General features: G+C 55.2%; 2 protein-coding genes and 1 non-coding gene across 3 annotated transcripts; 2 read left to right on the plus strand and 1 right to left on the minus strand.

Moving 5' to 3' along the window:
• Positions 1–327: 327 nt before the first annotated feature.
• VTN00DRAFT_7570 (uncharacterized protein) lies at positions 328–3764 on the minus strand (the record flags this gene model as incomplete). The annotated part of the gene is made up of 2 exons (XM_069434328.1): positions 328–3467; positions 3518–3764. The coding sequence occupies 2 exons, from the start codon at positions 3762–3764 to the stop codon at positions 328–330; spliced, it is 3387 nt and encodes a 1128-aa protein (XP_069287620.1).
• A 983-nt stretch (positions 3765–4747) lies between these two features.
• Positions 4748–4846, plus strand: VTN00DRAFT_t123. The gene has a single exon. It is a non-coding gene; the product is annotated as a tRNA-Lys (tRNA).
• An 842-nt stretch (positions 4847–5688) lies between these two features.
• Positions 5689–12671, plus strand: VTN00DRAFT_7571 (uncharacterized protein; the record flags this gene model as incomplete). Its single annotated transcript, XM_069434329.1, has 3 exons — positions 5689–6493; positions 6556–12557; positions 12615–12671. The coding sequence occupies 3 exons, from the start codon at positions 5689–5691 to the stop codon at positions 12669–12671; spliced, it is 6864 nt and encodes a 2287-aa protein (XP_069287621.1).
• Between the last annotated feature and the right edge of the window lie 199 nt (positions 12672–12870).

Here is a 12870-nt window from a genome sequence, read left to right on the forward strand (position 1 = left end):
TCGATCGACTACCTGTAGTCTAGCTATGTATCCAAGACACGAATCTATGCATGCGTGAATTTCTTTTTTCAAACAACAAGACAAAAGGAAAAACGTCATGTTCCAACCGTCAGGGTATCTGTTGGAGCATCGAAAAGGTTCAACGAAAACAGACTTATCCAGCCCAGCTGGGTCGCCAACAGACCCGGTAGTAGAAGAAAAGAAAAAAACGTAAAAACAGGACATAAACGAGGTATCCACACGCATATCATACACGGCGCATATACAGCAGGAAGGAAAGCTTTGATGCTCGGAGGAGAGCACGTTGGCTACGACAAAGTGTTCTTTCTAGGAATCGTCTCCACTCTGTTCAGACCGGCTGTGCTCGTCAACCCAGTCGTCGTCGCTGCTGGCCTTGCTCTTGGATTCTTGAGGCCCCTTCTTCGTCTCTTTCTTTTCAATGCGCTTCTTTCGGTTTGCCTTCACGCGATCAGCGCCCCTGCTCTGGCTCCGGCTAGGCCTGCCCTGACGGAGGTCCTTAACCTCCTTGATCACCTCGCGGAAACCCTCTTCCAGATTGTTCATCCGAGCTAGCACGAGCCTGCTCAACATATCTCGGCTGTCACTCTGTCTGCCGCCCTGGTGGAGACCACCCGTGGCATACGCCATTTGCGATGTGAAGCTTGATGGCGCGGGGCCCACAAAGCCCCCACCGACGGCCTTGTTGTCTCCCAGATCCGAGCCCAGGCCCAAAATGGACGAGGGGTTGTTCCTGCGCGCACGGGAATTGGGCATCATCATCAATTCCCCGAGGTCCGGCACTGACATAGACCCAGATCGCGGCGGCATGATGGGACGAGGCCGTTTTTCATTGGCATCGGGTCTCTTCGGAGTCCGCCGGCCCGTGTGCGCAGGAGTCACAGCACCGCTGCCATGTTTGGAAGACTTCGGCGGGCTCTGCGGGAGCGAGGGCGGAACCTGCACTGGCTCATCATCCGTCTCCATACCCACTGGGTTGTAGAGGATGGTCGCGCTCGACGCCTTGCGGGCATGATGACGGGGCGTGTCAGGGCGTCGACTAGGGCTGTTCCTGCGCGACGTCAACCTTGCCGTCGATGGTCGAGAGCTGGGCACTGCTTGGGTGTTCCTCTCGATGGATGTTGCGGTCTGTTCCTCATCATTATAGCTAGGACCGCCCGTGAGGGATTGCTTGTCCTCGACCGAGTCATCGTCGGCGTTGTTGTCACTGGTCAGCTCGTCGTCTCCTTCAATGTCAGTGTGCTGCGAGAGTTCTCTGGTCTGGGTAGGAGACAGTGACCGACTATCCCTGCTGCGACGTGGGGCTGCTGGCCTCTGGAAACGGTAGCCGAAGAACTGATCGTTATCAGATGTAAACGAGTGCATAGCTTCATGGAAGCCACGGATGGTTCCGGTTAGTGTCCTCCGACGTGCGAACCTGCGTGGTAGTTTGGGAGTTGCTTCCAGACGATTTACTTCGGCAGGATCCTGCTCGTCAGGTGGATTTGCGGGCTCGGGCCCCATCCCTCGCATCCAGTCCTTGACGATATTGCTGTCCTGTCGGCGTCTGAGAGTCCTTTGGACATTCTGAAACGTGTCTTCTCTCAACGGCCGCCGGAAGACTTCCTCCAGGGCGCGGTCCTTCTGGTACGTAGCTATGGAGGGTTCTCGCACCAGTCGACGCGCATTGGGGCTGAACGCATCGAGGTGACTGTGACGCCCTTTTCTTGCGTGTGCCGAAGCTCTTGACCGGCCCCGTGCTTCGACCAGGTCCGTCAGGTCAAAGACGGTGGAGCTAAGGATAGTCTTCTCATAGAGGCAGATGGTAAACAGTATAGGGAAATGAGTGATCTTGATGACCGTTCGGTTGAGCTTGACAAACTGGCGAAATGGCATGAAATACCGCAGAGGCGTAATAAGCCACGCGAGGATATTCGTCGGTGCCACGTAAGAGAACAAGGCGTCAGATTTGACCATGGAGATCGTGTTGACGGCAAACACGAACTGATGCTCTTCGTTTGCATTCTGCACAATGGCCATGAATGAGTTGGTCAGAACCGTAATCAGGATGGTGACAACAACGAAGTGGCATATAAAGAGGAAGAGGGTCAATATAATCTTTCCCAGGGTATTGTATTCGTCCCAAAGGGTCCACGCAGCCGGCGTGAAGCCCATCAGCATCTGGAACAAGGCATATGCAATCGAGCCTGGGGTGTTCCCGTGTCCAAAGGAGAAGGTGAATGCCACAAAGAAGCCGCTGCATGCTATGATGATCAGGAAGAAAACGGCCACAAGGTCTGCAGCCATCATGCGGAAAGCCACCAGCAGTTGCGAGAAGTAGCGATGATGGTCTAAAACCGAAAATAGTCGAGGGAACAGAAGCACGGCATTCGCCGCCAGGATATCGTAAGCCTGGTTGGCCACGGTCTGTTTGCGTGTGTACGGCATCAGGACACCATAGAGGCGCATGCAGTAGTAGCAAAACAGCAACAGCAGGATACCCAGGTCGAATGTGTTCCAGAAGCTCATGAGATAGAGGCTAAAACCCTGTTCGTTGAAGCCCACAATCTCGTCAAGCATAAAGCCAGCACTCCAGAGCCAAAATACGATCTCGAGCGTGGTGATCTCCAAGGGTCGCTGCACGATGATCGCGAGGAAGAGTGCGAGCAATACGGCAAAGGAACACGTCGACAAGAACTGCCGGTACCGAGGCACTCTCAATCTAGACAATTTGAAAAGAGAGGCGTCTCGAGGGTCGTAGAGTGTTACGGACCGTCGCGCGTTTGCAGCATCTTGACCCGACACATTGGGCTGCGGTTTGCCGCGCAACGAGTTGGAGGACTGGTGGTTGCTATTGCAAGATCCGTATCCAGGTTCACTGTGGGGACTGGATTTGGGAGGCTGACGATGCAGACTGTCCGCAGCAGAATGGAAGACGATGGTGCCAGCCCAGATTGCTTCCAGCTGTTGAACAACCAAAGGGTGTGCCAGGAACCGTTTGGCTTGTGCCCTAATCGCTATCTCGAGACAGGAGATTCGGGCAGCACCAGCTAGCTGGTTGTTTTTCTGGCCTGAGCTCCAGCCCGATGCCCGCAGGGTGCTTCCGGTCGTGGGGGGCGACTGTCCCTGGAGGGGATAGAAATCATAGGACAAGGCGTCAATTAACTCCCTGGTGGTGTACTCCTTGAGCAACTTGATCGCAAGAAGCTCGCACACCATTGCCCTAGTCCGGCTCGTGCCGCTGTTTCCCGGATACAGATCAACTTCTTTGTTGAATTGAAGGCAGTTCGCCATCAATGCCCACAGAGTTGCCCGGGAGAAGTGGGATTCTCTGATCTCTTGCTGGACGGGCTTGAGGAGAAACTGGGAGACTTGCGGGGACCGCAGCTGGTCCCAGGAGAGAGTAGTCTCACAGCGAGTGGCAACCAGGAGGCGGATGGCATGGGTGATGTTATAAACCGGAAGGGCATCTGTGGACACGTTAGCAAGTCCCATTCAATGCCTTGATAAGCATTCTCACCAAGATGAGGAGCGGAGAAGATGGGTAGCAGAGGAGTCGAGTCCTCCGGGCCATCCTCGTCCTCGTCCTCATGGCCATATCCAGTGCCATCCTCATCATGGGTCTCGTCACCCTCCGTCTCCGGAGCATCACTCTGATGTCTCCGGGACAAGATAGGCGTGGTCTCTCGCGCGGTGCATGGGGAAGAGAAGGGAGAGCGATCCCCGTACACCCTGCGCTTCTTGGGACGCAGGAGGGAGGCCAGCATGGTTCCTAGTCCCCCAATGCCTTGGACAAGGACTCGTTATCACTGTCTCTGCATTCTCCTGAGCGGTGAAGACCAAAACGAGTCCGGTAAGAGACGGGTGAAGGGAAAACAGCCAAGAGCGGTACAACCCCAGATCACCCGAAGCGGAAGGCCTCGAGAGCGGAGGGGAACCGGGGGGGGGGGGGGAGGGAGATTGAGAAGTTCGAAGGGCCCTCCACGGCGGCAAACCGCTCAGACGGACTGGGAGGCGATAGCGATCTCACATGAGCCCAGGAGGAGGTGTGGGTTAGGGACTCGCGGCCGTTGATTTGTTGACGGGCGGATGCGGGTGAAGCGGTCTAGTCGCGTCGGTGCAGGAGAGCTGCTTCGGGACTAGCGTGGCCATGGACCCAATATTGAGGGGTTTGTGAGATAGTTATACACCAGAACTAGCATCACTACGCTGTGTATTTCTTATCCAGATACCTGCCTGTATATACACCCTCTTGAAACAAGTTTCAGCTGAATTGTAGGCTGCAGAGGCTTCTTCGTTCCTGAGTTTTGAAATGGTAGTGGTCAAACATGATACGGTCTTAGACCACTTTGAGACCTAGCTGCATCCGTCATTAAGCCCACCAATTGAAGCAGTGACCTGATATATGGAGAACGCTACAGAGCAGCTGGGATTCCTGTGGGCGATCTAGAAGGTGACCGGGGACGATTCGACAAAAGGGTTGCGGGAATGGTTAACGCGGTCCTTGAAGATGCAAAGACAATCCCACATGTGAATGTATATATATATTTTCAAGGACATGAAAGACCACGGATTAATTACAACATTGCAACCAAAAAAAAGCACACCACCTGCCATTTTTAAATGCGCCCGAGTCTTACCTTTCCAGCTTACTGCACATAATAGTAGGGGCTGCAAATATGACATGTCGAGTGCACTGGGTAGTTATTGGGAAGCGACTTTTATATTGTAAAGAACATTTGTATTCCAAGCCCGGGTAGCTCAATTGGTTAGAGCGTGCGGCTTTTACCTTCCCACTTAGGAAGTCCTTGCAACCGCAAGGTTCGGGGTTCGACCCCCCGCTCGGGCGTCATTTTTTCTGTTTTCTCCCCCACCACTCCATAGTGGGAGATGTGTCGCGTGTCCTTTTTTTCTCCGCTTTCATTCGACCATGCCGGAAGATAGCATTTTCAGTTGCGGAGCCTCAGGTGCCAGATCTTAGGTAGGTAGATAGAGGGGAAGAGAAGGCTTGCGCTATACCTAGGTAGTCGTCCTCCAAGAACACCCGTCCACCTGCGCACGAGCCGCAGCTATCTGACCTTTGGAATGCTGCAGAGTGCATACAATAACGGCCTCACTCCATGTCGATCCTAACCTAAATCATGACTACAGCCGTTTTAAAGTTATCATGCTCGTCGCGTCGATCTTGCGGCCATGCTATCTGTTCAGAGTGTGGCATGTGCCATGGAGGCAAAGGGCTGGAAGTTCCTCGGACAGTCATATCGGGCCCAACAAGAGCGGGATCGGGAGGGCTGGCCCTGCGCCAGAGGACGCTGACGCTTGCCGCCGCAAGCGACTGCCAGTAGCAGGCAGCGCCGCCGTAGCAGAGAAACCCTGACGAGCGCTCCAGACGCCCTGACAGGCTCAACCGTCGACGCTGCAGGCGGTGGCCACCGGCAGAAAGGCCCCAACGTCCGGCGGAACGGGGCCTTGCCCCAATCAGCTCACCCCGCCAGCCCACTTCCATACACAAAAATTTATTCTGCCGTTCGCAGTCATCTTCCCCTCGCCTTTTTCTCTTTCTTTCAATCATCCCCCTCCTCCCGTGCAGAAGCAGCAAACAGACTCTCCTCTTTGTCTCGAAGGCTGCTGATGCAACGGTAGACCCTCTCTGCCATCTCGTCCCCGGGAGGACCTCTGCAACAGTACCTAATGCCCCAGCTCGTTACATCTTCCTCCGACGCCAGGAATCCGTCCGTGGAGAGCACGCCGCCGAGGAACCCCCGCCTGCACGACGCTGCTCTTCCCTTGAGCCCCTCATCCGGAGGGGCCGTGGCATACAACCAGAATAGGGACCTGCAGCCCGTCCCCGTCATGCCTCCCTCCGTCAATGGCGCCGTAATCCCCCCGGCGTCGTCCCGGGTCCTGGGCTCCGACGAAAAGCTGTTTGCCCTGGAGCTCGAGGATGGCACCGTCTACCAGGGCTACAGCTTCGGCGCTGAAAAGAGCGTCGCGGGCGAATTGGTCTTCCAGACCGGTATGGTGGGCTACCCGGAGTCCATCACTGACCCCTCCTACCGCGGCCAGATCCTGGTCATCACCTTTCCCTTGGTGGGCAACTACGGTGTGCCTTCGCGGGAGACCGCGGACGAGATCCTCGGGTCGCTCCAGAAGCACTTCGAGTCGAGTCAGATTCACATCGCGGCGCTCGTCGTTGCGACATACTCCGGCGAGGATTACTCTCACTTCCTGGCCGAGTCGTCCCTGGGAACATGGCTGAAGGAACAGGGCGTTCCCGCCATGCACGGGGTCGACACGAGAGCCCTCACGAAGCGGATCCGTGAGGAGGGTAGCATGCTGGGCCGTATGATGCTCCAGAAGGCCGACCTTCCAAATGGCCTTGCCAACGGAACCGCGCCCAATGGCAAAGCCGACGAAGCGGACAAGGACAGCTGGAGATCGTCCTTTGAGCAGATTGAGTGGGTGGACCCGAACAAGAAGAACCTTGTTGCCGAGGGTGAGTCTATCTACCCCCGAATTGGTGCGTACGTGAGCCTTGTTTCTGACCAACACTGGTAGTGTCCATCCGGGAACCACGCCTGTTTTCTCCTCCAGAGTCGGTTGCTCTCAAGCACCCTTCGGGTCGTCCGGTTCGTGTCCTCTGCTTGGATGTCGGCATGAAGTACAACCAGCTGCGCTGTTTGCTTTCCCGCGGAGTGGAGGTGCTTGTCGTCCCCTGGGACTACGACTTCCCCACTTTGGCTGGCAAGGACTACGATGGTCTGTTCCTTTCCAATGGACCAGGTGATCCTGCCATGCTCTCCACCACCGTCAGCAACATCGCCAAGACCATCCAGGAGGGTAGAACTCCTGTGTTCGGCATTTGTCTTGGCCACCAGCTTCTTGCCCGGTCGGTCGGTGCGAACACTATCAAGATGAAGTTCGGTAACCGTGGACACAACATCCCGTGTACGAGCATGATCTCTGGGAAGTGTCACATCACTTCCCAGAACCATGGATACGCCGTGGATGCGAACACCCTGCCGGAAGGGTGGGAGGAGCTGTTTGTCAATGCCAACGACGGCAGCAACGAGGGTATCAGGCATGTTAGCCGTCCCTTCTTTAGCGTCCAGTTCCATCCTGAAAGCACTCCTGGTCCGAGAGACACTGAGTACCTCTTCGACGTGTTCATCAACGCCATCAAGGAGACGCTGGCCTCCCCAGACGCCCTGAAGAAGCCCGTCTCTTTCCCTGGTGGCACTATCGAGGAGAACCGAAAGAAGAACCCCAGAGTTTCGGTTAAGAAGGTCTTGGTTCTGGGAAGTGGCGGTCTTAGCATTGGCCAGGCTGGAGAGTTCGACTACTCCGGAAGTCAGGCAATCAAGGCTCTGAAAGAGGAGGGTATCTACACCATCCTCATTAACCCGAACATTGCCACCATCCAGACTTCTAAGGGTCTGGCGGACAAGGTCTACTTCCTCCCTGTCAACGCAGATTTCGTGCGCAAGGTCATCAAACATGAGCGCCCTGATGCGATCTACTGCACCTTCGGTGGGCAGACTGCTCTGCAAGTCGGTATCCAGCTGAAGGATGAGTTCGAGGGATTGGGGGTGAAGGTCCTTGGTACTCCGATCGACACGATCATCACCACTGAGGATCGTGAGCTGTTTGCACGCAGCATGGAATCTATCGGCGAGAAGTGTGCCAAGTCGGCCTCTGCTTCGACCCTTGAAGAGGCACTGCAGGTTGTCGAAGACATTGGATTCCCCGTCATCGTCCGTGCTGCCTACGCTCTCGGAGGTCTTGGTAGCGGCTTCGCTGAAGACATGGACCAATTGCGAGAGCTCTGCACGAAGGCCTTCGCCGCCAGTCCTCAGGTCTTGATTGAGAAGAGTATGAAGGGCTGGAAGGAAATTGAGTATGAGGTGGTGCGAGACGCCAATGACAACTGTATCACTGTCTGCAACATGGAGAACTTTGACCCTCTGGGCATCCACACTGGTGACTCCATCGTCGTTGCTCCGTCCCAGACGCTCTCCGATGAAGATTACAACATGCTGCGAACGACCGCTGTCAATGTCATACGTCACCTGGGTGTTGTTGGTGAATGTAACATTCAGTACGCCCTCAACCCCTTCTCGAAGGAATACTGCATTATTGAGGTCAACGCTCGTTTGTCGAGATCGTCTGCATTGGCATCGAAGGCTACTGGTTACCCACTTGCGTTCATCGCTGCCAAACTCGGTCTGGGTATCCCGCTCAACGAGATCAAGAACTCTGTTACTAAGGTCACATGCGCGTGCTTCGAACCGTCTCTGGACTACGTCGTTGTTAAGATCCCACGGTGGGATCTGAAGAAATTCACTCGTGTGTCAACGCAGCTTGGGTCTTCGATGAAAAGTGTCGGTGAAGTCATGAGTATCGGAAGGACTTTCGAAGAGGCCATCCAGAAGGCCATTCGATCGGTTGATTTCCACAACCTCGGGTTTAACGAAACTAACGCGCTCATGTCGATCAAGGGAGAGCTCCAGACTCCTTCGGATCAACGCCTTTTCGCAATCGCGAACGCGATGCATTCTGGCTACAGCGTCGACGACATCTGGAAATTGACGAACATTGACAAGTGGTTCCTCCGTAAACTGAAGGGTCTGAGCGATTTCGGAAAGCACCTGAGCACCTACAATGCCGGAAATGTGCCCATCTCTGCCATCCGACAGGCCAAGCAGCTGGGATTCTCTGACCGTCAGCTGGCCAAGTTCCTCAGCTCCAACGAGCTTGCGATTAGACGCATGCGTGTTGAGGCGGGTATTGTTCCAGTTGTCAAGCAGATCGATACGGTCGCTGCGGAGTTCCCGTCCCATACCAACTACCTCTACCTGACTTACAATGGTTCGGAGCATGACGTGACTTTCGAGGACCACGGTATCATGGTTTTGGGTTCGGGTGTCTACAGAATCGGCTCGTCCGTTGAGTTCGACTGGTGCTCGGTCAGGACTATTCGTACCCTGCGTGAGCAAGGCAAGAAGACCGTTATGGTCAACTACAACCCGGAGACCGTCAGCACCGACTACGACGAGGCTGATAGGCTCTACTTCGAGAACATCAACCTGGAGACCGTTCTGGACATCTACCAGCTGGAATCCGCAAGCGGTGTGATCATGTCTATGGGTGGACAGACGCCTAACAACATCGCTCTCCCTCTCCATCGCCTGAATGTCAACATTCTCGGAACCTCCCCTGAGATGATCGATAACGCTGAGAACCGTTACAAATTCTCCCGCATGCTCGACCGTATCGACGTGGACCAGCCCGCCTGGAAGGAACTCACTAGCATCGAGGAGGCGACTGAGTTCTGCGAGAAAGTCAAGTATCCTGTGCTTGTGCGACCTTCCTATGTGCTCTCGGGTGCTGCCATGAACACTGTGTACTCGAAGGATGATCTGGCAAACTACCTTAACCAAGCGGCCGAGGTCTCGCGCGAGCACCCTGTTGTCATCACCAAGTACATCGAAAATGCAAAGGAGATTGAGATGGATGCTGTCGCACGCAATGGTGTCTTGGTTGGACATTTCATCTCCGAGCATGTTGAAAATGCCGGTGTGCACTCTGGTGATGCGACCCTGATCCTGCCGCCGCAGGACTTGGATCCCGAGACGGTTCGCAGAATCGAGGAGGCCACGCGTAAGATCGGAAACGCCCTCAATGTCACCGGTCCATTCAACATCCAGTTCATCGCCAAGGATAACGATATCAAGGTTATCGAGTGCAACGTTCGGGCTTCCCGCTCCTTCCCCTTCGTGTCCAAAGTGATGGGTGTCGACCTGATTGAGATGGCGACAAAGGCGATGATTGGCGTTCCTTTCGAGGAATACCCACCTATCACTATCCCTAAGGACTATGTTGGTGTCAAGGTGCCTCAGTTCTCCTTCTCCCGACTGTCCGGCGCCGACCCTGTCTTGGGTGTTGAGATGGCATCCACCGGAGAGGTTGCTTGCTTTGGCCGCGACAAATATGAAGCTTACATCAAGGCTCTTATCTCCACCGGATTCCGCCTGCCCAAGAAGAACATCCTGTTCTCCATTGGCTCGTTCAAAGAGAAGCTTGAGATGCTCCCGTCGATTCACAAGCTGCACCGACTGGGCTTCAACCTGTTCGCCACAGCGGGTACTGCGGACTATCTGAAGGAACATGGCATTCCAGTGAAGTACTTGGATGTCCTTGCTGGCCAGGAGGAGGATATCAAGTCTGAGTACTCTCTCACTCAGCACTTGGCCAACAACCTTATCGATCTGTACATCAACCTCCCGTCCAACAACCGCTTCAGACGACCTGCCAACTACATGAGCAAGGGCTACCGGACGCGTCGTATGGCCGTTGACTACCAGACCCCTCTGGTGACCAACGTCAAGAACGCGAAGATCCTGATCGAAGCTATTGCACGCCACTACGAGTTGAACGTGCTGACTATTGACTACCAGACGAGCCACCGTACCGTGGTTTTGCCCGGCCTGATCAACATCGCGGCCTTCGTTCCTGGACTTGCTCGCCCTGGCTCGGATGACCTCCAGCAGGTCACCAAGGCTTCTATCGCGGCCGGCTTCAGCATGGTGCGGGTGATGCCAGTTGGAGTTGACAGCTTTGTCACGGACGCCGTTGCCTTGAAGGTGGCTCAGCAGAATTCCCAGAAGGGAGTATTCTGCGACTTCAACTTCTCGGTTGCGGCGACTGCCACCAACTCCGACCAGATCGGCCAAGTGACTGGCGAGGTTGGTTCTCTGTTCATTCCTTTCAACCATCTGTCTGGAAACATCAACAAGGTTGCAGCCGTGACCAGCCACTTCGCGGCCTGGCCATCGAGCAAGCCAATGATCACCGATGCCAAAGCCACGGACCTTGCCTCCATTCTGCTGCTTGCAAGCCTCCACAACCGCAACATCCATGTGATGAGCGTGACTTCCAAGGAAGATATCAACATCATCGCTCTCAGCAAGGAGAAGGGCCTCAAGGTTACTTGCGATGTTTCAATCTACTGCCTCTTCCTCTCCCAGGCTGACTTCCCTGACTGCCACTTCCTGCCTACCGCGGAAGACCAGAAGGCCTTGTGGGAGCACCTGAGCACGATCGATGTCTTCTCCATCGGCAGCATTCCATACCAGTTGGCTGGCAAGCAAGCCTCTCCTGTCGTTGGAATCGCGGATGCCCTTCCCCTGCTGCTCACCGCGGTTTCCGAGGGCCGCTTGACCATCGAGGACATCATTGAGAGGCTCTATGAGAATCCGAAGAGGATCTTCGAGCTCCACGATCAGGCTGACACTTCGGTCGAGATTGAGGTTGACCGCCCGTACCTGTACCAGAATGATCAGGCCTGGTCTCCGTTCCTTGGCAAGCCCATGAGGGGAGCTGTGCAGCGCGTCATCTTCCAGGGCAAGACTTCTTGCCTGGATGGAGAAGTCATGCCTGACGCCATCAGGGGTGCAGACATGTCATCCCACAGGATTGCTCCGCCATCTCCTTCCATCAAGGCCATGTCCCCCATGGTGCACCCCCGTCCGGAGAGTTCGCTCGACAGGCGACTTTCCATCTCTGGTACGCCAGCTCGGCCACGGACGAAGCCTGCGGAGACTTCGGTCGGACCGACTATTAGCGAGCTTGGACCTCCGCTCTACACTCCTGCGTCGCAGGTGTCGCCCTCGCTACTTGAGCTGCTGTCGCGTTCCTCGTTCAAGGGCAAGCACGTGCTATCCGTCAACCAGTTCACCCGTGCGGACCTGCATCTTCTCTTCACCGTCGCGCAGGAGATGCGTCTCGGAGTTCAGCGGCAGGGTGTCCTTGACATCCTCAAGGGTCGCGTGTTGTGCAACCTCTTCTATGAGCCGTCGACTAGAACCTCCGCTTCCTTCGATGCTGCCATGCAGCGTCTCGGAGGACGCACGATGGTGATCTCGACGGAGCACTCTTCTACCAAGAAGGGAGAGACTTTGCAGGACACCATCCGCACTCTTGGCTGCTACGGTGATGCCATCGTCCTGCGTCACCCAGAAGCGAGCAGTGCCGCGACCGCTGCCAAGTTCTCACCCGTTCCGGTCATTAACGGTGGAAACGGTAGCGTCGAGCATCCTACCCAGGCGTTCCTTGATCTGTTCACTATCCGCGAGGAACTCGGAACTGTTACCGGCCTCACCGTCACCTTCCTTGGTGACCTGAGATACGGACGCACGGTCCACTCTCTCATCAAGCTGCTCCAGTTCTACGACGTCCGCGTGCAGGTTGTTGCGCCCAAGGCTCTGTCTCTGCCTGAGGAGGTCCGCCAGCAGGTCGTCTCCGCTGGACAGCTGGCCCTCGAGTCTGAGGAGCTCACCCCTGAGATTATCGCCCGGACCGACGTCCTGTACTGCACGCGCGTGCAGAAGGAGCGTTTCGCCGATCTGGCCGAGTACGAGCGCCTCAAGAACAGCTTCATCGTGGACAACAGCGTTCTCAAGCACGCGAAGAGCCACATGGTGGTCATGCACCCGCTGCCGAGGAACGCGGAGATCCAGGAGGAGGTTGACTTTGACCAGAGGGCTGCTTACTTCCGACAGGTGAGTGTTGATGTCCGAAGTTGACGAGATCATTTCACGCTGACTTGTTTCTTCCAGATGAGATATGGGCTCTACTGTCGTATGGCTCTGCTTGCATTGGTTATGGCGCCTTGAGGTCGTCCAAAAGAATAATATACAACGGGAAACGGGAAAGGAAAAGCAACGGTATTGGCGATTCCAAAAGCAAACGTTTTGGATAGATTTCTTTTTTTCTTTCTGTGATTTTCTTTTTTTTTTTTCTGTGTGGGCGTACCAAAAGTTTCTCTATCACTGTCTGCTTTCCCAGCACTATATACGTAGCTCCGCATGAGGA

The sequence above is a fragment of the Thermoascus crustaceus genome (assembly GCF_041956765.1).
Source record: "Thermoascus crustaceus strain CBS 181.67 unplaced genomic scaffold VTN00scaffold_4, whole genome shotgun sequence".
In the NCBI taxonomy this organism is placed as follows: Eukaryota; Fungi; Ascomycota; class Eurotiomycetes; order Eurotiales; family Thermoascaceae; genus Thermoascus; species Thermoascus crustaceus.